Source organism: Puma concolor, chromosome B1 (assembly GCF_028749965.1).
Source record: "Puma concolor isolate L17-30 chromosome B1, mPumCon1.1.hap2, whole genome shotgun sequence".
NCBI classification, from domain to species: Eukaryota; Metazoa; Chordata; class Mammalia; order Carnivora; family Felidae; genus Puma; species Puma concolor.
The window spans coordinates 2993228-3016941 of record NC_141670.1 but is presented as its reverse complement, the minus strand read 5'-3'; the positions used below and the strand labels follow the sequence as shown (position 1 = coordinate 3016941).

The 23714-nt window shown below is 41.2% G+C and overlaps 1 protein-coding gene across 5 annotated transcripts in view; it reads left to right on the top strand.

Annotated features, from left to right (window-relative positions):
- CSMD1 (CUB and Sushi multiple domains 1) overlaps positions 1–23714 on the top strand; it is a 2044057-nt gene that overhangs the window by 1686825 nt on the left and 333518 nt on the right. For all 5 annotated transcript variants that reach the window (XM_086703086.1, XM_086703088.1, XM_086703085.1 and 2 more), the window contains 2 exons: positions 5106–5275; positions 10108–10264. In XM_086703086.1, the coding sequence (XP_086559212.1) occupies positions 5106–5275; positions 10108–10264 (327 nt within the window). The remainder of the gene's footprint in view (positions 1–5105; positions 5276–10107; positions 10265–23714) is intronic.

Here is a 23714-nt window from a genome sequence, read left to right as displayed (position 1 = left end):
ATTATATCCATTCATCTTAAAGCAATTGTAAATGGATTATTGAAAGAACTTAAAATTGATACATTTAATTGCTTTGGTAATAGAGGTTTACAATGGATATTTTCAGTCAAGTTCAAAGAATTTTTGAAACTCCGATGACTTAAAGTGTGTAATTTTCTGCGCACTTGCTTTTTACTGTTAGTGTCTTATTTTTTTTATTTCCTATGGGATAGAGTCCCAGGCTTTAGTGGGCAGAGTGTTACTATATTTTATTTGTTCTGCCATTACTTCTTTGGTTTTCCTTGGTGTTCCTCTGGACTAATAATTCCAGAATTTGCTTCACAAACCCATTGTCACACCATTGCACCCTTTTTGTTTTCTTTGAGAGTCTTCAAGATTCTTTGCTTTCTCTTAGGGCATTTCCTCTTCTCCGAACACCCTTTGTCTGGACACCTGTGTGCTCCAAACTTTTAGGGACCTTGCACCTTGGTTTAGTGAAGCCCACACGTTCCCCGAGGTCTGGCCAAGTCTCCCTGCAGCCACATTTCCTACGGTTCTCTGATGACCGCCCACCTCAGTCACGTCCCTGAAGCCACATAAGCAGCCTTTGTGTCTCACACTGACCTGTCCCCATGTCCCACTGCAGCATCCCCGACGTAGGTCTCTCCCTAGACCGCGGGTGTCGCCAAACCTGCTAGCACCAAGTTGAGTGATGAACCAAGGCGTCGAGATAAAATGGCAAATCACGTTCAGCCTTTGAGATGTCGTATTTTCTTACGGCTCTTGACACAGAATCAGAAAACGATAGCAACAGCCACACGTGCTCACTGGAATGGTGTCAGCCCAAACGGACAACTGTTTTAAAATTGAGGACAGGTGTAAAGGTCACGATTTAAGAGGAAAAAAAGTAATGATGTGGTAATCTGCATGAAACTCTTTGAAGAATATAAAGGCATACAAATATAAATAGTGATGTGCCTAGTATGGAACTGTATGATACAAAACACTGTACTGAAGTAGATTTTTTTAAAAACAATCAACATACCAAGCTTGTATATTCTACAAGCAATTTCATACTCTTGGAGAAAAATGCACATGAAAGACTCCTTAAGCACCACACCACGTTAGAAGAACGAAATTCCATCCTTGTACATGTAAACGTATCGGTCATGTTTGCTGAGGTTCAGTTGTATATGAAATAAATGAGTTACTATTGAACGTTCACTTAGAGATTTTGCCGTGTCTCAGCCCGAGAGACAGTGGCTCTGACAACACCAGTGGGATTTTATTGTGAAGGGGGGAGCAGGTACCTCTCACTTGCAGGAGGTCCGTTTCTGCAAGTTAAAGGAACAAATCGTCTGTGTACAAAGGGTTACGAGTTACGACAAGCCAAGCGATTGCCCACACCTATTATTTCTATATAGTGCACTTAATTAGCACCCCTTACTATATGTCTGCCTTAAAGCGAAATCCCAGGATCCAAATCCTAATAAAAAGAGATGTAAAATTACGTCTTTAGATTTAATAGTTTTTTTTTTCCTTCCCACATATCCAAAGGCCAGAGTCTTCTCTCTAGTTCTCCCTTTTTGCTGTATTATGAGAAATAAGTATATGGTTGGTGTCTTAAATGCTAATGTGAAAGCAAATACCATCTCCAGTTCACTGGTGACCTGTCCCAAACAAAAGTCCTCAAAAGGATACACCCATATAGAGCAAACCCATACTATCTTAGTTTCATTGTTTTTCATAATTAATAATATTGTGAGTTATTCACTAAGATGTGTATTCATCACTAGTTAGGATACAAAGGAACACAACTCCATTCCTAAGTGTGTAGAGTTTATATCAACTCAATAACTGATCTGTACTAGTTTTGTGACCTTGGGAAAAGCCCTTGGTTTTTCAGCTATTCTGTTTCAGTGTCCTCACCTGTGAAATGTGGTTCATTGACCTATTTGATAAGGTTACTGAGAAGTAACAGGGATCCCTGCATGTAAAGAACTTAGAAAAGCATCTGACACACAATTATCAGAATTTACCTATCAGCCTTGTCATGATAGATTGTCACTTTTGAAAAATGACACCTCTGGCTGGTTCTGGAAGATTCTCCTCGTGACAAATGTGTGAAGGAGAAGAAAAGAATAGAAACGCAGTGGCGTGAAGACCAAAGAAAGAGATCCCAACCATGGTGAAAACGAGAGAACAAAACCCATTCTCCACAAATGCCGAACCACAGATACAGACAAAGGACGAACGTGAACATGGCCGAGCCCCCGCCTTTGGGAGGGGGTAGTGCTTTCCTCAGGGGTGGGCTCATGGATGAAACCCATCAGAGTTGATTCTCCTTGGCTCTGCTTTCCTCACGGAGTGCCCCCTGAAGACACCTTCGGACTTCTCATACGTGTTTTCATAGCTCCCGAGAGAGGCAAAGCTCGCATTCCACACTTGGGTTCAAGATGCGTAGACTTACCACTGTGTTCAATTAATTAGCCCTTATGCGTTCCAACCCTCCCTCCATCCTCCTGACCTCATTCAGTCAAGAAAGAAGACCACAGCCTCTCCTGATGACCAGATGGTGACCAGAGGGAGGGCCAGGACCCTCATTATCCCTTTCACCTCCAGCCCACCTCGAGGGAGGTTTGACTCAAGAGTGCCTGTACTTTACTGTGACTTGTAATGCACACAGTCAATAATAGACTTGACATGTTTAGATGTACGGTAAACCCACATACACACAGCCAGTTATTATAGCCATACAAATCCTTCTTCCAATGTTTTCCTCGACTAAAAATAACCTATTTGCTACAGTATCAGTATTTTTTACATCTTCCATTGCAAGACTTCTTTTCAAACTCATAAGGTAATGGATAAAAGGACTTAAATTTCATTTTTGAATGGTTCACTTTATTGATCACTGTCAAATTCAATTTTAAATAAAAACCCCTAATATTTGTGACTAGGTTTTCGAGTCCAGTTATCAGAATTCAGTTGAGTTTTTTTAAAGATTTTTTTTCCACCCTGATATCTTTAACAAGTTTGAACCCCCCACTCCTCTATCCATAGAGCAGCCAAAGGCGATATTCTGCCTTGCTGTTTTGATATTCTTTCCATTTATCCTGGTTTTTATGTTTTAAGATGTCCTATTTCTCTAGGAGAGAAAAAAAAAAAAAGGCAGAAAACATCTGAGAATGTCCATGAGTTATCATCATTTCCCAAGGGGATTACTTACCTAAAATGTTTGTTGCATTTAATGTATAAATTGATTGATGTATGTCTTCAATCTGAGATGGCCTAAGAATCAGTACATTGCTAACATGGAAAGACTGTTCAAAAGGCACACATCCAGCTTGAGAGACACATCACTTGCCTGTCTCCCCATATATTTTTGTAGTCTTTAGAAAATATTTTAAAAGATGATTATAATTAAAAACCATGATTACATATAAATATGATAATATAAATATATATCTGTGGTTTTAAAATAATATTATGAAGCTCCGTTACCGTTTTGATGGCTCACCCAACTCCTTGTGTTTATTTCTCAAAACGTTCCCCCCTGATCCTGAGCAAAGCCTGCCTTTAAGTCTTCACTTAAGAGTCCATGAGGGTTATGGGGTACCTGGGGGCTCAGTCGGTTAAGCTTCTGACTTCAGCTCAGGTCATGATCTCATGGTTCATGGGTTTGAGCCCCGTGTGGGGCTCTGTGCTGACAGCTCAGAGCCTGGAGACTGCTTTGGATTCTGTCTCTCCCTTTCTGCCCACCCACCTTCTCTCTCTCTCTCTCTCTCTCTCTCTCTCTCTCTCTCTCTCTCAAATAAATAAACCTTAAATTAAAAAAAAAAAAAAAAGACTACATAAGGGTTAGGTGAGCCCACGTTCTTGTGTGTGGATGTTCTCCCAGCCCTTCTACATGGGTTCCATGTAGAAGGACATTATGAGATCCAAGTGCACAAATCATTATGAGCTGATCTTAAATCTGTAGCACTTTTCTGGCAAAGAGGCTCGGGATCACGGCTACAAGTGTAGGTGATGTTCTTAATTGTGAGAGGAAGGTCACAATTAATGAAAATGGGCACGCACAACATGTCCACCAAAGTTACAGAACATGGCACAACACTGCACACTGTGAGTCCCTCTCCCTCATCCTCACCCCCACTAAAATGGTGCATTTCCCTGATTGTCACTTTCCAACTCGACCATTGTTCTTCAGACTCATACTTATTTTGTTGAGTTTTTAAAAATCACTGCACTTGCCACACAGTGTGGCCAATAAATTATTTGGTGCAGAATCCGGTGGGGCTCTCTTGTCACACACACACACACACACACACACACACACACACACACTCACGGCACCTCTATTGTTTTGTGGTGATTTGGGACTTACAGGGTTTTAAAGCTGTGGTCTTTCGGCTAACCGTTTGTTTTTAAGGTGAGCTGAGAGGTTAAGTGACTCTGTCTGAGTTGACATAATGTGAAGACCAAATTTATTTTTATTTTTTACCCTGATTAAATACTCTTTTATGCAAATTTGGATCTAGAAGTGAATTACCTCTACTTTCTTCAGGAGAAGGGCAGAAGAAAATAACATTGACCTCCACTGAATGTTCTTTTGTCCCGAGATGGAACACAGACAGGCTCGGTGCTGTGACACTGGTGGGCTGCTGAGTGGTTTTATTTATCTTTAGATCCCCTTTAAATGTGTTCGGGTCGATGCCACAAAATATCAATGTAAGTACCACAGAGCTGTCACAGTGGCATTGGCAGGGACGTTTCGTGAAGTAGAAATGAGGCCTGGGGAGGGATATGACTGCTCTGTGACACAGCCGGTGTGCTTGGGTGTAGCGATTTTGTTCGAGATCTCTTTGTGCTTCTGTGGAGTAAGAGGTACTCTGAAAACAGACAAGAAATCTTGAAAATGAATGAATAGAGAATATTTCCTGTCCAGCTGGTAAACAGTAAAAAAAAACAAAAACAAAAAAAAACCCACCAATCTACAAAACCAATATGTTAATTAGAAACATACATTGAGAGAGGAGAGGGCCGTCATGATTGTAGAATTTTTGTGTTAAAATCAGTAATTCCACTTTTCAATTCTTTCTTTTTTAATGTCCTATTTATTTTAGCTGAATGTGGAGCAAGTGTCAAAGGAAATGAAGGAACATTGTTGTCCCCAAATTTCCCATCAAATTACGATAATAACCACGAGTGTATCTATAAGATAGAAACAGAAGCTGGCAAGGGGATCCATCTCAGAGCACGGACCTTCCAGCTGTTTGAAGGAGACATTCTGAAGGTAAGAAGAATCTTCTGTTATGTGACTCCGTCTCTTCTCAAGGAGCAAATTAAATATCTGTCCATCCACACACACACACACACACACACATACACATATTTAGATGGACATATTTTTTCCAACTTACTTGGCCAATTGGTTTGAGAAGGGGGAATGTAGCCATGTTCCTCAGTGGCGTGAGTGTAGACTGTGATCTATCTTAGTCTGCAGTCTTGGATCTAACATCCGTTGTGTGTCTTGGGCAGATTATTCAGCATTTTTGAGGTTTAGCTTCCTTATGTGTGAAAACACATGATGATGCCCATCTTCGAGAGATGTTTTGAGATTTAAATAATACACTGTCGGTGGATGTGTCCAGGATTGCGCTGAGCACGCGTGATTATTAAAGCTAGTGGGCCCCCAAAGCCACGCTTGAATAGTCATTCTCAATGACTAGATGTGGTCCCAACATTCAGAGTGAGAAAGATTTTGATGTGCTAGTGGAAGCAAGCCCAGCCGCTATCACCAGACCATAGAGCAGAGCTCATGTGGAGAGGCCATGCCAGACAAGACAGAATTTCAGTGGGCGAGTCTGAGCTGTGTTCATGGGACTCAGGGACATTCTTGGAATAGGACCAGAAACTAGGGTTCTGTGCATCAGACAATACAGAGCACCAGAGCCTCGGGGAAATGCTCTGGGGTGCGGGACCCAGCACACCACCACCCTGTAGGTGGACTCCAGGAAAAACAACAAAAAACAAAAAAAACCCCAGCAGAAATGGATTCCAGGAAAAGTCAAGGCCTGCACTGGTCTATGAGACCCAGCTCTAGCTGGAAATGCCCCCATAATCCCTAATGTTTCCACTGCAATTCCCACCTCTCCTGTAACTCTTCGAGGATCTAGGGGCCAGGGAGGGACATCTGGAGAGCGAGGGCATGCAAAGAGGGGGATCAGACTAATGGCCGACACCACCCAACCTGTCTCCCTGCTCGGCCCAGTGAGGAGTGAGCACCCGGTCCAGGGGACACAGCTCATTTGTGGCAGGAGGGAGACATCTCTCTTCTCATTCCTTGTGAAGTTCTAGGGTATTCCAGTGACATTTACATCTACATGGACTCACACATTGACGCATCTCACATTCAGGAGAGTCCACACGCCCTGAGCTGCCAACACCGGGAAAAGATGCAAAGAGCCAGTCGAGAGGGAACCATCACTGACTTCCCGGTTGTCATCCATTTGCACAAGGTTAAAGAGGGGTCCCTCCAGGATCCCCACCCTGACCTCATTAGCTGTTATGTTCACACTTCAGAGGCACTGAAAGCCTAAAGTGCCTTACTCCCTCCTAAGTCCGGCCTTGACTATTTCAATGTCATTGTTGAGAAGACCAGGTTTATTGTCATTGTTCTTCTATTGTAATAGTCTTTCAAAACCTCATGCTGACATCATGAAGCTCTGTCATTAAGAAGTGATTTTCAGGCAGGAAACTAATATGTTCTCACCGATGTAAAAAAAAAAAAAAAAATTAAAGTTGCGTCGTAAGGAACCATTTTCTGAATTCTCTGATAACCTCAAATTTAGAAGTCACTAAGCCTTCAGAGAAAACTTGTAAGTAACAATTAACCATGCTTGGTGTAGGTGAGTGATTAGAGATACCGCATAAAAGGTACACTAATAAATATTGCTACAGAAGTGAATAATGTTCATTTGTGATTGCACGTAGTTTAAAGTTGTTGATTATAACAAAAAGCAAATAAAAAATCATGCTTACCTCACTTAATTGCAGAGAAACTGTCAGTCATCTGAAATGCCTGAATGTTTTGTAAGCATGTCTTTTTTTATTGGCTATGCTAATACATATCTCCTTGTCAAAAACTTTTCAAGTGGGATTCTCTTATATTTAGCTTTAAATGCTATTCACGTCATTCCTTTGTACATAGTAGGATCCAGTGAGAAAGACCAAAGTTTTGTGCATGGATTTCCACGTATAAAAACATGTTTCCTCACATCAAATGGGAAAGATAAAACCTGTAAGAGAAATAGAGCTTGAAAGAAATGTCATGAAAGGAATATATATGGAACGCAGAGTTAATTTTGGAAACGGACCTTTGGGTATAGCTCTGTAAAACTGGGAAACACCCCCTCCCCTCAGCACCCCCCACCCTGCCACTCAGGATGCTGCGTGATGTCTCCTAACCGGCGGCCACCTGCTCACTCGGCCATCCCGCTCTGGGCGGAGGGCATGGGTTAAATTCAAAATCAGAGGACCATTTGTGCTGCACAGAGTTCAGCCTTGTAGTAACAGGACTCGGGGAGCCTTTCTCCAGTACCAAAAAGGAACACCTGGATCCTGGCAGCAGCTAGACGAGGGCGTGTGACCAAGAGATGTTATGCTGAACTGCTGTGGCTTGTTCCGAATTTCAGTGGAATTAAAAATCAAGTCTTCTGACTTCTGATACCATCTGGGTAGTCGTTTGTGGTCCACAGAAAACTTGAATCCAGATTTGTAACTTGAGGGAGCTGACAGGATGATGCTCCGCGTGGTGCATGACTTCTTCCTCCTCACATGCCAAGCTCTGCCAAGCGCAGAGCTCATTGCCTGCGGTGTAGACAGGACAGAATTATGGTCTGGGAGAAGCCCATAATTCAGCGTTGCGATGATTCATTTTGAGTGGTTGTAGCTTTGAGGATCCTGGGAACTGGATGCTGTCCAGATGATCTAGTTTATGTGTGGGAAGCGTCCCGTCAAGGCCAGTGGAGGTGACTATTGACAGTACTCCAGAACTCTCAGGATCGAGCTTACGTGACTGTTTCCTTACTTTTATGCCCCTCATCTCTATGGGTTTCTGTAACTTACAGAGAATCGTGTGGTATATGCCGTGAGACGAGACCTTTCTCGCAAGGTCTGGACATCTTCTTTCTGACCCAGATTCCTCTGGACTTAAACTCATTACACTCTGGTGTCGCAGACACACCATGTCTGATGAATCCACACGTTGAGTCAAGGGATGATTTTTCCACGATAGCCTCTTACTGGCTTTTAGTGAGGAGTTGTAGGGTATTTGATTCTACTTCTCTCACACATACTTATCTAATTGGAAAGCAGTAAAATAATGAGCCATAAAATTAATTTTCCTAAATGTGCTCTTATCTTTTAGGAGTGTGTATACATGTGTAAGTCTGTCAAGCAAGGTATACATTCTGTACGCTTATTAGAAGGGAGTTGAGAGAAGAAAAGTAAGAATTAATCCATGTGAGAAGGAAAATAGTGGGGAAGTGAACATATTGGACAAATCTACTGAGGACTTTCATGACCTTTATTTAATTAAGATTTTAAAAAAAATTTTTTTTTAATGTTTTATTTATTTTTTTTTTTAATTTTTTTTTTTCAACGTTTATTTATTTTTGGGACAGAGAGAGACAGAGCATGAACGGGGGAGGGGCAGAGAGAGAGGGAGACACAGAATCGGAAACAGGCTCCAGGCTCTGAGCCATCAGCCCAGAGCCCGACGCGGGGCTCGAACTCACGGACCGCGAGATCGTGACCTGGCTGAAGTCGGACGCTTAACCGACTGCGCCACCCAGGCGCCCCTGTTTTATTTATTTTTGAGAGAGACAGAGCATGAACGGGGGAGGGACAGAGAGAGAGGGAGACACAGAATCGGAAGCAGGCTCCAGGCTCTGAGCCATCAGCCCAGAGCCCGAAGCGGGGCTCAAACTCACGGACCGCGAGATCGTGACCTGAGCCGAAGTCGGACGCCCAACCGACTGAGCCACCCAGGCGCCCCAAGATTTTTTTTTAATCAAGAAAAACTGGATGTTTTCCAATGTAATACACATTCATTCTTTCTTTCTTAAAACCCTTATCCATACCAGTGGCTCCTTGCTGTGAACCATTCCAATAGTTCAAAGAGGCAAACAGATTATCCTTTGCCACTGTGCATTCTGTTTTGGACACTTTACTAGGGCTGTTGGGGGGCCTCAACAGTCAGTCATTCCTGAATGCAAATCCAGTCTATTCTGGCATTAGCATAAAAGGTTCCTGTGAGCTATCCCACATGCCTGTGCCCTAAATTGTTTGACCCAATCCCCACTTAGGAAATGTGACTGGCACTCATCCACTCCCAGGGTGGTCTCCCTCAGTGAAAGTCGGGGACACAACCCCGAATGACTCCTCTCCCTTACCTCTAACATCTACACAAAACCAAACGTGTCTACTTGCCTTCCAAATATTCGTTTTAAACACCCATGCTTTACGACCACCTAGGAAGGTAAAGTCAAATACAAAGTGTTCTAGAGGAAGACAGCATGTGTCTCTGATGTCATTACATGATGGGATTCTTTTGTCACAACTAATTCAAGACTAAAGTCCCCTCAACCTCAAAGGCTGCAAAATGTGACAAGATTTCCACATCTTGTTTTGTATTACATTCAGGTAGGAGGGATGTCCGAATACTTGCCTGATAGTTCACAGATGACGCCGTGGCTAAAATTGTGTACACCCCTTCAACCTTGGGAAGTGCATTCTGAGGGAGGGGGAGAAAGGGAAATAATGGAACTTGGAAATGCAAATAAAGATGTATTTAATTTTAAGTAAACAAGGGAAGGACTCCCAAAGTGATCCATGTAGAATGAGCTGACCACAGATGGAATCTCGTGTCTTTCGTGTTGATGGTAATGATACAACCTAAAGAAACAAGGCTGCTTCGCAGGGTTAAACATTCAGCTTTCAGTAAACTGTATATGTTTTTCAAGTACTGCATGAGGTCACGTGTTTGAAGAATTGAATGTCATGTTAAAATTGCTAACGTGCAAACAGAAGTAACTGGGGATTCACGCTGTGACTTCTGTTTAGGTGTATGATGGAAAAGACAGTTCATCGCGTCCGTTGGGGTCCTTCACTAAGAATGAGCTCATGGGGCTGGTCCTCAACAGCACTTCCAATCACCTGTGGCTGGAATTCAACACCAACGGCTCTGAAACCGACCAGGGTTTCCAGCTCACCTATACGAGTAAGTAGCATATGACGTCATCATTTCAGGTTTGTTTGTTTTTTTAAATCTCGGGGTTCATCTAATACCTAGCTGATGATTTTTTTTTTTTTTTTTTTGCTTAGCTAATACATTTTAAATACTCATTTTTTTCTCTGGTCTCCCTACTGTGTTCTGAATTAATATTTAATTCTTAATTTAGACACATTGCCAGAAGTGATAGTTTGAAATTTATTTTCTTAGATGCATTAATATTTTCATAAGAAAATGACTGTACCTGAAAAGAAACACTCATGACTTTTAAGAGCTTCTGAGCTTAATAAATTCTGATTATAATATAGTATGCATTGACAAAGATTCATATTTGTGCATATGAAAAATTTAGAATGAATGTTTGGTGTAATTAATAGCACTAACTTTGAATGTCTACCCTACATCAGTACTTTACTATTATATCTACATACATAAATATTAGAATCTATATATTACAGAATGTCAATTACATGTGTGTAATTTAGTCACATATACTACATATAAATGTCATGAAATAAAACAACCCCACGTACTAAGCTCTTTCTTAGCACCACTAATGTCCTAATAAGAAAACTAAACACAAAGAATTTCAGGATTTGCTGTGAAGATACCAGGTGTATGGGCTGGTGGAGTCAGGCTGTGATCACGGACCTACAGTTTTACACAGAGTCCTGTAGTGCCCCCTGATTAATGTCAATCAAAGTACAAAAAATATTTTTTTAATGGTTATTTATTTTTGAGAGAGAGAGAGAGAGAGACACAGAATCTGAAGCAGGTTCCAGGCTCCGAGCTGTCAACACAGAGCCCGACATGGGGCTCGAACTCACACACTGTGAGAACATGACCTAAGCTGAAGTCGGACGCTCAACCGACTGAGGCACGCAGGGGCCCCCAGAAAATATTTTTAAAGATGAAAATGAAGAAGAGAAAGAAGTATATAAAATAAAGAAGGAAAAGAGACTGTGCTTTCTAAAAGAGTTATTTGCAGTATGATCACTGTTATTTCCACCACTTATACTTCCAAACAAGAAAGGTAAAACATGAGCTACTTTGGTGTGGATAAATAGTGAAAATTAAGTAATCAATGAAATGTACCAGATAGTCCAATCTTTCACTCATCTGCTGATTAAAAATCTTTATTACACCAAAAGCCATGCCAAAAAATATAAAATTTTGGATTTTTTAGCGTGAAAGTGTATTAGTGATCATCAAGATTGATTTCTTTATTTGACAGATAAGCAAATGAAGGCCTGGAAATGATAATAATTATCCCAGACACAGAACTAATCCAGGTGCCTCAAAGGAAGATTAATTGCCTAAAATCCCCCTTGGTGGGCAAAATTACAGGGAAAGGCCTGCAAGACTTGGTGAGCAAAAACAGAAGTAGAGTAGCTGACACTAGAAAACCAATTTTTCGTTATCACGAAAATAACCATTTACGAGATTCAGTAAACAGCAAGTATATTGATTATATTGCATGCACAATAAATTAGTAGCAGGGGCATTATAAAACCAATTCATAATTATAGTTTTTTGTTACTAGAGTTTGACTCTTCAGAATGGCCCTCTGAAGCAGGATTCAAAGGCTTCTTGTAAAGCCCTTTGGCTTTGCTTCAGACTAAGATGGACACCCTTGCAACCTCTTTCTTTCTTCCACTTTGGGTTTTCCATCAGTATGTTCATAGATTTTGTTTTATTCCCACTTGCATTCACCCCCACTTCCTAGCTGTTACACGTGTCATATTAGTCTTAGAGGACGTTGGATACTTGAGAAAGAAAACGGTTGGAAAACTCCCTAGGTAAACCTGAGGGTTTATTGTAAATAAAGGGTATCTCCACGCACACCTGGCGTGTTCCTCCAGTCCAGTCGTCGCCTCAGCTCGTCTGACAAACGGTGCGTCCCGCTACGGTTTGTCAGCAAGGGCAAGAAGGCATTGGGCTGTGTGTTTCCCTGTCTCCCCTGTGCATTTCCGTGTCCTCGATCCTCAGTACCACTCCAAGTGTGGAGGTGACTAAGCTCACGTGCACCCTTCCCCGTCTGCTTCATAGAGAATGTATCTGGTTCTATTTCACATCGCGCTGCTTTCCCAACCCAAGTTTCTGCTACCTGTTTTCTCTCTACGTGGCCTGGAGTGATTCTTGATTTCTGAACATGTCTTCCTACATTCTCATGGTTGTGCAAAAGATATCCAGCAGCAAGTGCCTGCCTTTTGGAACTTCAAGCTAACTGGACCTATCACCAACGATGGGGTCCCTTGACTGTTTCCAGAATTCTGACTCCCGCTTACTTCCCAAATTGCAGTTAAGAAGGGCCATCATGTCCTAAAATCACGTGACTGGGCTGAGATTAGAAGTTGTGGGCTTCATTTGTGTATAATGTCCACCTTGTCACATCAAGAAGGGTCGCTTCATTGTGCTATCGTCAGCCTCCGTTAGATGCCGCGTGGCTGGTGTAACCCCACGTTTCTCCATGGTATCCAGCATAGCTTGAGGATCTTTTGCTGCACACTGCCCCCCCCCCCCCCCACCTCGCCCAGCTGTTTCTCTGGGTAACTCTGAGAAACTTGAATCTGTGGATCTGTTTATGGGCACTCTAATCACACAGATTTTTTTTTTTCATTACATAACAGCACAAACTTTCTGAGTTTCTGAGAAGAAACATTTCAATGATTGGTATTTAGCTCTTAGTGTAACCTAGTTGATGGGAATAATTATCTTTTCTGCCTGTTTTCCCTCTTTGCCTTCACCTACAAAAACACAGATGCTCCCTGGGTGCAATTTCCACTTGTGAGGTTGTCCTAGAGCTAGAACACATGGCCAGATGGGAAAACGCATCTGTAATATAGAATTGATGGTGCTGATGGCTATATAATCAAAATAATATTAGCTTCACATTAAAGTTTTAGCTTTAAACATCAAGTAATTAATTAAAAAAAATCCCAAGCTCCCACAATGTGATCGAATACCGGAATCAAATACTCATCCCTAAAAGATGGCTTGGAAATAATGAATGTTATAAAATGTTTTGAGCAAGTTATTAAAGCTTAAGACTAAGTAAAGACACTTTCAACTAACTTCAAAAGACTTTTGTAATTGCCTCTTGATAGTTAATTGCATCACTTAAGGAAACATTCATATTTAAATGTTTCAGTTCCATAATTAATCTGCACACACCAGTGGATCAGAAATGTCAACAGAAAGTAAATATATAGCTTATTAAACACCCTAACGTTTTTGAAGTGGATACAAATAATATTTGAATCTCCTTTAATATCTACAGCATACTCTCGCACACCTGATTTTGCCATCTTGGTAATTTTGTGTCCTGCTAAAGAGCTCCTTTTACTCTTATTCACAAATTAGAAACTGAGTCTCCACATCCTTGAGTGGCTTGCTGAAGCTTTCACATCCGGAAGTGGTCCAGCCAGGACCCCAATTCAGGTCTCTTAACTGAAGCCCAGAACTGAGGATGAGCTGAATTTCACAGCCTTTAGATGGTCCCGCCTTGTTGACTAACACACGTATTGTCTGATACTTATACATGTAAAGGCATTGGTGAGGAAGAGAAGTCGGGTATCTTGGGGACAACGTGGGGTAAACGCATTATATTAAGCAGCCGCTGGTTTGTGAGTAGTAGGTTAGGGCAATATGCAACTGAAATAAAGTTACCTCTATTACAAAACACTCCTTTTTATTAGAGATTTATTTTCTTTTTTTAAAGTTTATTTCTTTGTTTTGAGAGGGAGAGAGAGTAGGGGGGAGGAAGAAAAAGGGGGGAAGAGAGAGAGAATCTGAAACAGGCTCCATGTTCAGCCCAGAGCCCAACTCGGGGCTCGATCCCAGGAACCATGAGATCATGACTGGAGCCGAGATCAAGAGTTGGTTGCTTAACCTACTGAGCCACGCAGGCGCCCCTACAGATTTGTTTCTTTTCATAACAAATCATAGTCTTCCAATTTTATAAGTGTGTCAAATGGAAACATGACCCATAAGGTCTTTGAGATCAGGGACCATGGGTGTTCATTTTTTATTATCTTCAGCACCTTGGACAGATGCCTGGTCTGTAAGACAAAAAGCTTAGATTATATATCATTGTTATTTAAGCTGTATTCCAGGAAGCTCTAAGATTCCACAGAGCCCTCTCAGGGCAATAAGAATTTCACCTTATCTAACTTAAGCATTTTTGTTTGCTTTCTCCTGGTGATTGCAAAGTTCTTCAAGTATCAGGAAAAAGTACATTGGCAGTGGATTGCTGTGTTTTCTAAATATTTCAGCAACTACTTTTATAGAAAAGTAGTATAGAAATTAAAAAAAAATCCTATATTGAATTCAGAATTCTTTAAAAAATATGTTTAACCTCTTTTAGAGTTTCACGAGAATGTTCCCAGAATAGTCGCTCTCCAGACCCACTTTACCGCAGGACATATGGGAGGATTTGGATCTGAAACAGGCTTTCTGGATTGTGTACTCTTAGTTATTTCAGTAGAGAGAACCAAACGAGCCCTCTGTGGCAACTCAACAGAAATTCTCTACCTGGGGGTTTTAGTAAAATAACTGTAGTTTGGACACACATCTCTGGGCTGTCTTATTGGATCCATTTTCTGATTAACCAACAACTGTACAGGTATTGCCTGTATACTGAATGTTTAGTACTATATTGAGTCAGAGTAGGCAAAGCCAGGCTTCCTGTTATTAATAAATGTCTTATGGGGTGCCTGGGTGGCTCAGTCGGTTGGGCGGCCGACTTCGGCTCAGGTCATGATCTCGAGGTCCGTGAGTTCGAGCCCCGCGTCGGGCTCTGTGCTGACAGCTCAGAGCCTGGAGCCTGTTTCAGATTCTGTGTCTCCTTCTCTCTCTGCCCCTCCCCTGTTCATGCTCTGTCTCTCTCTGTCTCAAAAATAAATAAACGTTTAAAAAAAATTAAAAATAAATAAAATAAATGTCTCACGATAGTCACACGTAGGACTTGTGAAACACAGGTTGATAGAAATGTGACTAAATATTTATATCCTCAACTCTGGAATGGATCTGAAGCTATTGTTGTAGGAGTCAGTTCATGGCCCTGATTCACACTGACTGATAGTTTTGACCCTTACTACATTGTGATTTTTGGCTCTTAATGCATTCTTTTTTTATATATATTTTTTTATTTTTCTCCAAATAAACTATAGTCCGTTGATGACAGTATGTGATTCTTATATTTTAAGACACACCCCCCCCCCACACACACACAGAATTTTCCAGAAGAATGAGAGATCATTGACAGCCGGAATCACAGTACAAACCTGCAGACTTTTCTTTCCTTCCTGCTAGATCCCTTTCTTCTTTCCTCCAGATTAAGTTTAAGTGCTTGTTCCTGCGCACAAGCTGCCTCGCTGGCCAGCTTCCTGAAACAGGATTGTCTGCTCTTTCTTATATGTCTGCCAAACCTCTAATAGTTTGTCTGTACACCTTTTGCTTTCACACCAGTAAAATGTGAGGTTCTCAGGAGGCAGAGCCTTACCTTCAGCAACAGCAGGTAACCTCCACAGTCACTTAGTAGGTGACGATCACCTGAGCTGACCTGGGTTGGTGCAGAAGGAGGCAGACTTGAGGGAAATGTGAGGAGATGGACGCGACCTTCGTGCTCATGACATGACGGATATGGGAGTCTGGATAGGATGCAGCGTGTGTGACAAGGAGAAGAGTAAAGGCATTTCCCCAGCTTTATTGGGTTCTCATTGGCAGCATTTTGTAAGTTTAGGGCGGTGAACTGATACATCACAAGTAATGTGAAACGATCCCCACATGAAGGTTAACACAGCCATCACCGCACATGGTTCGTGTCTGTGTGTGTGTGTGTGCTGAGACCTGCCCATTTCTTTTTTTCTTTTCTTTTCCATTTCTAATAGAGATTCTTCTGAGTTTACCTCCATGACTGAAGGAGAGTCACATGCACAATGCTGTGTTCCCTTCATAACTGATTCCATTTTTTTTTTTTACCACTGTATTTTGGAAGATCTGTATAAGTTAAATGGCCATTCTTGAGTATAAGGTCTAGAATCTAATTTTATAAATAATAAAGGTATTCACAAAGTTACCAAACACTGTTGGTTGCATGTGTGTAAGTGCTCTTATTTTGGAGTTCACTTCAACAGCATTCACCACATCCTCGGTCTCTATGGTGTGTAGCATAGCCGAGAAAATCATGTCAAAGTGATGTTTCCTTCAATGAGTACTTTGTAAAAGAATTTATAATTGTGCTGCAGCCAAGGTCAGCGTGGAAGAGGTGGAGAAAATAACCAGCTCACACATAAACCCACACTAACACTGGCAGATTTTTCTTCTGTTTCCATTAAGATTAAAATTGTGCCAAGGAAGGGGTGCCTGGGTGGCTCCATCAGTTGAGCATCTTACTTCGACTCAGGTCATGATCTAGCAGTTTGTGGGTTCGAGCCCCGTGTCAGGCTCTGTGCCGACAGCTCAGAGCCTGGAGCCTGCTTCAGATTCTGTGTCTCCCTCTCTCTCTGCCCCTTCCCTGCTTGCTCTCTCTCTCTCTCTCTCTCTCTCTCTCAAAAATAACTAAACATTAAAAAAAAGGCTTATGGAGCACAGGTTTATTCTCAAATAGCCATTAATCCAACAGATAAAACTGCTGGAAAATGTAATAAGCATGATTTGTTCTCCCTACGGTAACTGGTGGGTAATAGTGTAATGGTGTTTCGAAGCAATAGGCAGTTATTTTGTGCACTGGTTTTCTACTGCTGTGTAACAAATTACCACAAGCGTTAGAGACCTAAAACACTTTATCACTCACAGTTCCCGGGGGGTGGGGAGATGGGGCCTGGCTCAGTTGGGTCCTCTCAGGGTCTCCCGAGGCCGTGATCCAGTCGGTCTCACCCAAAGCCGGTGTCCCTGCTTCAGTTCCCGTGGCTGTGGGCAGAACTCATTTCCTTCCGGTAGCAGGACGAGGCCACGCTCCTGGCGTTCTGGGGCACTGCTGGTCTCTCTGACCAGCAGGAGAGGCCTCTGTCTTGGGGGCCCAGGCCTTCTTTGGGGGCTTTCATCTGATCATGTGATCGAGTCAGGTGCACCCAGGATCATCTCCGTTTCAACTAACTCAGAATCACCAGATCTGGGGCCTCCATTGGGCTGCAGCTTTCTCTCACCTTGCTGCAGATCTGGCCCACGCTCTGGAAGGGGAGAGGATTTCGTGGGCATCAGTGTCAGGCACTGGCGGGGTCCTGGGGTCACATTCAGGTCTGTCCGTCACAGTTTCCTCTTTAGGAATTTTGTTCTTTAATTCTTTTTCAGATAATTCCGTTTTCAAAAACAGTGTGTTTGTGTGTGTGCACTCACTTGCAGATGTAAGTAGACGTTTAAAAAGAGGAAACAGACAATTTGATTGTTTCCGTGAACTTTCAAATTTCCAGGATATGTTTGGGTTAATAGTTATGGATCTCTAGTTGCAAACAATACAAATCACAGAGTCACTTTCTGTACTGTCATGGATTCAGTGTTGTTTTTTTCATGATTTTTATTTATTTCACTTATTTATTTTGAGAGAGAGAGAGAGAGAGCAGAGAGAGAATTGGAAGCAGGCTCCACACTGTCAGCGCAGAGACTGACGTGGGGCTCGATCCCACGAACTGTGGGATCATGACCTGAGCTGAGAGTTGGCCACGTAACTGACTGATCCAGCCAGGTGCCCCTGGGTTTTGGTTTTTAGGCCCCCAAATCTCCAAAGCATGCACCTGTCTGTGACTTCAGTCTGTCTTTCGGGGTCACGAGGGTTAAAGCGACCCCGGTAAAGGATTTGGGTGCAGGTGAATTTCCACAGAAGCCTAGTAGAAGTGTGTGTGGTGCACGGAAGGGTCGAAGGCACAGAGAAAGGAAAAGTAGAACCTGGCTGCAACCACAAAATGTACTTGTCTTACAACTTGCTTAAAAGAAAAAAAACAATTAGAAAGCCCTAAACATTTAAGTCTGACAGTTTCTTTTTGTTTTAATCTAAAAATTATCTCTGCACGCTCATGTGTTTAAGTCTATTCCCAGAAAAATGAGCCATATACCTCTAACTTCATTATTTTTATGTTAGATTTATTTTAGTTTGGGCATCGCTGTTGAAACAATTCTGCTGTGAATTCTTATCAAGTGCAACACAGTTACTCTCAGCTGTGAAAAAAGAGGGGGATAAAAGCTTATTTCTAATAGGCTTCCAACTAATATGTTTTTTAAAAGTGTATATTCAGTGAAAAATTAAATTCCATACTCAATTTGTTTTGCTATAAAAAGGATGGTGTTACAAGGAGAGAAAATTGTAATGTCAGTAGTGTGACAAGCCCAGAACTCTATGCTTATGCTTATAATTGCATCATTGGAAACCTTTTCTATCAATATATCTAGATATGCCCATACTTTTTTTTTATAAGTTTACACCTTCTGGTAAGAATTCAGAAGATTGCATTTTTACTCTGCTTCTACAAGAAAACCCAGAGAAACATATTGTATATAATACATCCTTCAAAATAGAATGACTTTCAATGGAAATGTCACAATGGAAAAAACTGTCCATGTAATTCAGATACAATAGAGGCAGGCTGCTAGAAAGTCCTGGAAGGAACTCTGTATTTACTGTAAAACAAGATGGGCATATTATAAAGAGGAAAGGTATTCGCATCTCTGGGAATGCCATATGAAAAACCAGTCCCCAGTCCACCATCCCAGCGTATAATTCTTGTTTTGCATTAGAAAATTTTATTCTGGCGTGTACACTTTTAGATGAAAATCAAGATAGCTGTTTAATTACTGTAAGACATCAGGAAGAAAATACTGGAGCCAAATGCGATGGCATTTCTAAGAAAGGGGTGTGCAGAGGAGTGTTTGTGGAAGTGCCACACTGTGAAACAGCAACCCCTCCCACCGTAGGGTGGCTCAAGGTGAGGCTGTCCTGAAACCGGACATAAATCGTCATCATTTCTCAGAGAGGAAAGGGCAAAGTATGATCAGGACCATGTTAAGAAAGGACAGTGGCACGAGGTGACGCGTAATTGATTTACTCAATGTCAGACACAAATGAGAGCTAGAGGTGGCTGTGGAATCCGTGTCCCTGGCCTTCTAATTGGATGTTTCATCATCTTGCTCCCTTACTGACATGCACAGCATCATAAAGACTAAAATATAAGCATTTACAGTGTTTAAAAAAGCTCTAGTGAAACCTTCCTATGCTTCACTTCTGTGACAACATGAGAATTGCCTAATTAGGATCGTAGGTCACCCTGGTGACCTACATCGCAGTCCTCCGGATCCTATAAAGTTCCACGTGCATGTTGGTCTGCACTAGTTTCTTTAAAAAAAATTTTTTTTAATGTTTTTATTTATTTTTGAGACAGAGAGAGACAGAGCCTGAGCGGGGGAGGGGCAGAGAGAGAGGGAGACACAGAATCCGAAGCAGGATTCAGGCTCCGAGCTGTCAGCACAGAGCCCGACGTGGGGCTCGAACTCATGAACCGTGAGATCATGACCTGAACCGGTCAGATGCTCAGCTAACTGAGCCACCCAGGTGCCCCTGCACTAGTTTCTACTTAGCTTTACAGGATTTCCCCAGAGATTTAGTTTTGTGAATTGCATTTTTGTTTTATACTTCATTATTCCTTCTATTTTGTGACAGTTTGCCAGTTGACACACACAGCTATGTATATTCATCTTTTGGAACGGACGGACATACTGCTAACCATCAGTACCTTGAAAAAGAAGAAAGAGCCTCCAGAAGGGTGACATAAATAATTTAAAGGATTAAACTAAAAGCATATGACTTGAGAGAGAAATAAATGGAGGCTGACAGATGATATCACCAAATGCAATAAAATCTAGCATTTTATGGCAAGAGTGATGACAGAATTTTTGCTCCGTTCTTCTTTAAGGGGAATAAAAAGTAATCACTATTGTATTGGTCAAAGTCATGGATACATTGTTTTTGCAAAAGGCCACTCGTGGGAGGAAGAGATTCACAGAGACTTCTCTGCCGTGTCAGAAAGGCAGTGTTGGGTAATGAATCACAAGTCAGTTCATCTCTGATTTTGATTTTTCTTGCATGTATTATGGCATTTGCAATAATTCTGTAAGGAGAAAAAAACGCCATAAGAAATTTTTATTTTTTATTGTGCAGGGGAAGAGATCAGTAATTACCTTTTCCAAAAGTTCCCTTTTTATTTTTTATTTTTAAATTTTTATTTTTCTCCACTTTAATGAATTTTGACATTAAGACATTCGAAGGCTGTTTGGATCTCTACCAGATAATTAAATGAGTCTTTTTTTTTTCATTTTTTTAACAAAGTAAACATTTCAGCAAACAGTGATATGAGCATAATCCCCTGTTAAATAACAAAACTAAACTCTTAGGCGAGGATGTGAAAAAATTTGAAATTTCAGCTTGAAATTGGCAAAGACTCTGGAATGATCCAGTTACCAGCACTCCGTAGCAAATGTAAGAGTGTATACACATGGTCAAGTGATGTAACTTACTGGTGAAATTCAGGCCGAAGGAATACACCCGCCTGTGTGTCTGGAAACTAGGACTGAGTGTCTTAGCTGTGTCACCTGTCAGCTGTGTGATCTGTCATATCGCAGCACATACTTTTCTTCTGTAAATAAGTCGTTGTTTTTGGACAGTCCTAGTTCTGAAATTCTACAACATTGGGATCAATCAAAAGCTATTTTTACTGTTCAAAGGGATATAAACTTTTTCTTGTGATGATTTCAACAAAGTCTACCTTTTAACTCCCTAAAACAATTGGATAAGTGACAGCTTGTGTGTGGGGTATGAAATAAGCAGGAGCCCAAGGTGACTCCAGGGTCGGTGGGCTCCAGGGGTGTTATTTACTGACTTGGGGAATCGGGGATGGTCGATTTGTAGTAGAAGAGGTTTAGATGTCATTTTTGGATAATAGGGTCTTGACCATCCCTCAGTGCTTGGTATTAGGTTTTTAATCTTGCTTCCATATGGAGCATAGATGGGAGATGTGAATGAAGTTAGAATTTGCCCATTAGATGTTGTGTAATCTAATTCTGAGGTAATGCCAATAAGAGCAAGGTGATGGAGGTAAGATGTAAACAGATCTTTGAAAATCTCTTTATTTATAGGGCTTTGATGAGTTGACTTGTTAAATGAGATAAAAGGAAGGAAATGTGGCTGCAGGCTGAGTTCTGGATGATGATGCAGGTGTCAGTACTGTTAAGCTCTATAATAAAAACAGGGGACTTATTTGCGAACCCTAGGATTTCTTAAGATAAGAGTTTATCATTACAGTAATCAGAAACCTATTTCCTTTACCAAATAGCAAATAGGTTGAACAGGAACATTGCCTCCGTGGCAGAGTGTGGGGGTGAGGGTTAGATGGTGTTAGGCTTAGTCCACAGCTGATGGACCCACCTGGCCGCATGGCCTGTAGGCTCCAGTCGTGAGGTCTGACCGTAATGCAAACCCATCTGGAGTCAGGTATCCAGAGGATTCTCTACATCTTTGGTTAATTTATTGAAATCTGATACATTATACATCTTGGTCAGTAAAATATCAGTTGAGGAGCCAAATAATAAAATCCAAGAGGTAGCAGATATGTTCATAGAAGAGCTGTCTCTTGTGGAAATTTCCAGAGGTAGTTAGCACACATCAGTATGAAATAAGATCTGTATGAATTGGAACTTTTGGAAGAGGTAATTACTGATCTGTGCCCCTGCACGATAATCGAAATAATTGCTAAGAAATTGCTCATTCATGTTTATTATTTCTTTATTAATTTGAATGTTTAATCATGAAACTGATTTTTTTTCATGTAAAAGATGAATTCCCACATCTAAAAGAATAGATTGGTTCTGATGAAAAGTACAAATGAACAAATAATTCATCAGGAAATGAATGAAAATCTTCTACTTGTACTCAAAACCTGTTCAGTTTTCAGGCTATCAAAAATGCTTGAAATATCTGTCATTGGTCATTTGAGCATCATCAACCTGAATCCACTGTGACCAAAATAACACCATTTTATGTCCATAATGCTGAAGACTTCTGATTGCATTTCATACAATAATCCCATGGAAATAAATCTATGAAATACCCATTTCATTATATAAATGTGTTATTACACATTTCCACTTGAGTATGTGATGGGACTCCCTCTTTGGAAAGTCAGCTTATGGAAGAATAGGAACCTCTGTGTCTTCCATTCAAAGTTGGTTAAGTAATATTGTTGTACCCATTTTTAATCTTCATTAGCTGGATGGATATTTCTGATTGAATATTACTTTTAAATCTTCCCAATTTTTTTAAAAAATTAGTATGAATACTCAGAAGATAAGCAGTGATTTTCCTGATTTTAATAATACTTGGAAATCTTTAGAAGCTTAACAGTTTATTTGAATTAAAAGCAGTCACTGACAAGTTGGAATTAATATAACCACCAATGAAACTCAGTAACATGAATACATTAGGGTGTTTCTATTCCCACTTCTGAACTTCCTTAGATAATGTGCTAAACAGAGTACTCACTATCCCATCCCTGTCTTCAAGGAGCAAGTTTTTAGATGGAATAATAAACTACACACAGGAAGACGTAGAAGAATAAATAACTTGTGGCACACCAATGGTCACACATTTTGCAGTAGGATTCATAAGAAACTCAAGAAGGACAGAGGACTCAGGAGAACTAGGTAGGGGAGCCTTAACAGGAAAGGGCTGGATTTGGTCTTAAAGGACAGGTATGATTTGGAAGACATGAGCAATGCAGTCAGGCAGTTACTCTGGATACAGGGGGCAGGAGGTGGTGACAGAATGGTGACAGGAATGAGTCTCACCTGGGTTTCAAGAATGATCCGGCCAGGAAACGCCCTAGCACACACTGGAAAGGAAGACCCAAATGCAAAACAAAGTGAAGTACTCAATTCAAGTAACAAAAAAAGAAAAACAAAAACTCAAATGCAGATGAACTCTTCGTGGTGTTTATCATACACCTTCACAGGACATGTGTAAAAGCTCTGAATGAGTAAGTGTCATATCTGCACGCAGGTCTCCAGTTAGGTGGTTCCTGTTACTAAGGTCTCAGAAGTAAGCTGAGTGAGCCCCGGCTGGCTCTTGCAAGTCACAATTAGGCTGATGGATGGCGGTCACTCGCGCGGAAATTCTTTGGAAGAATGAGATGTGGAAAGTGAGGAACGGTACCCTTACCCCCTAAAGCCGTGATAAGCCAGCAGTGGTCTGGTTGTGGCTGTCGCTTCTTGGGAATTGATGGCCTGGCTACATTGCTTGAGGGGGTGCGTTCTGGCATATGGTTTGACAATAACTTTGTATTTATTTGTTGTAGAATAATATAGATAACAACATATGAATACTAACAGCAGCAAAAAATCTGAGTGTTGTTGGTAATCCCTTACATTTATACAAAGTTTACTTAGGAAGAGTTCAGTG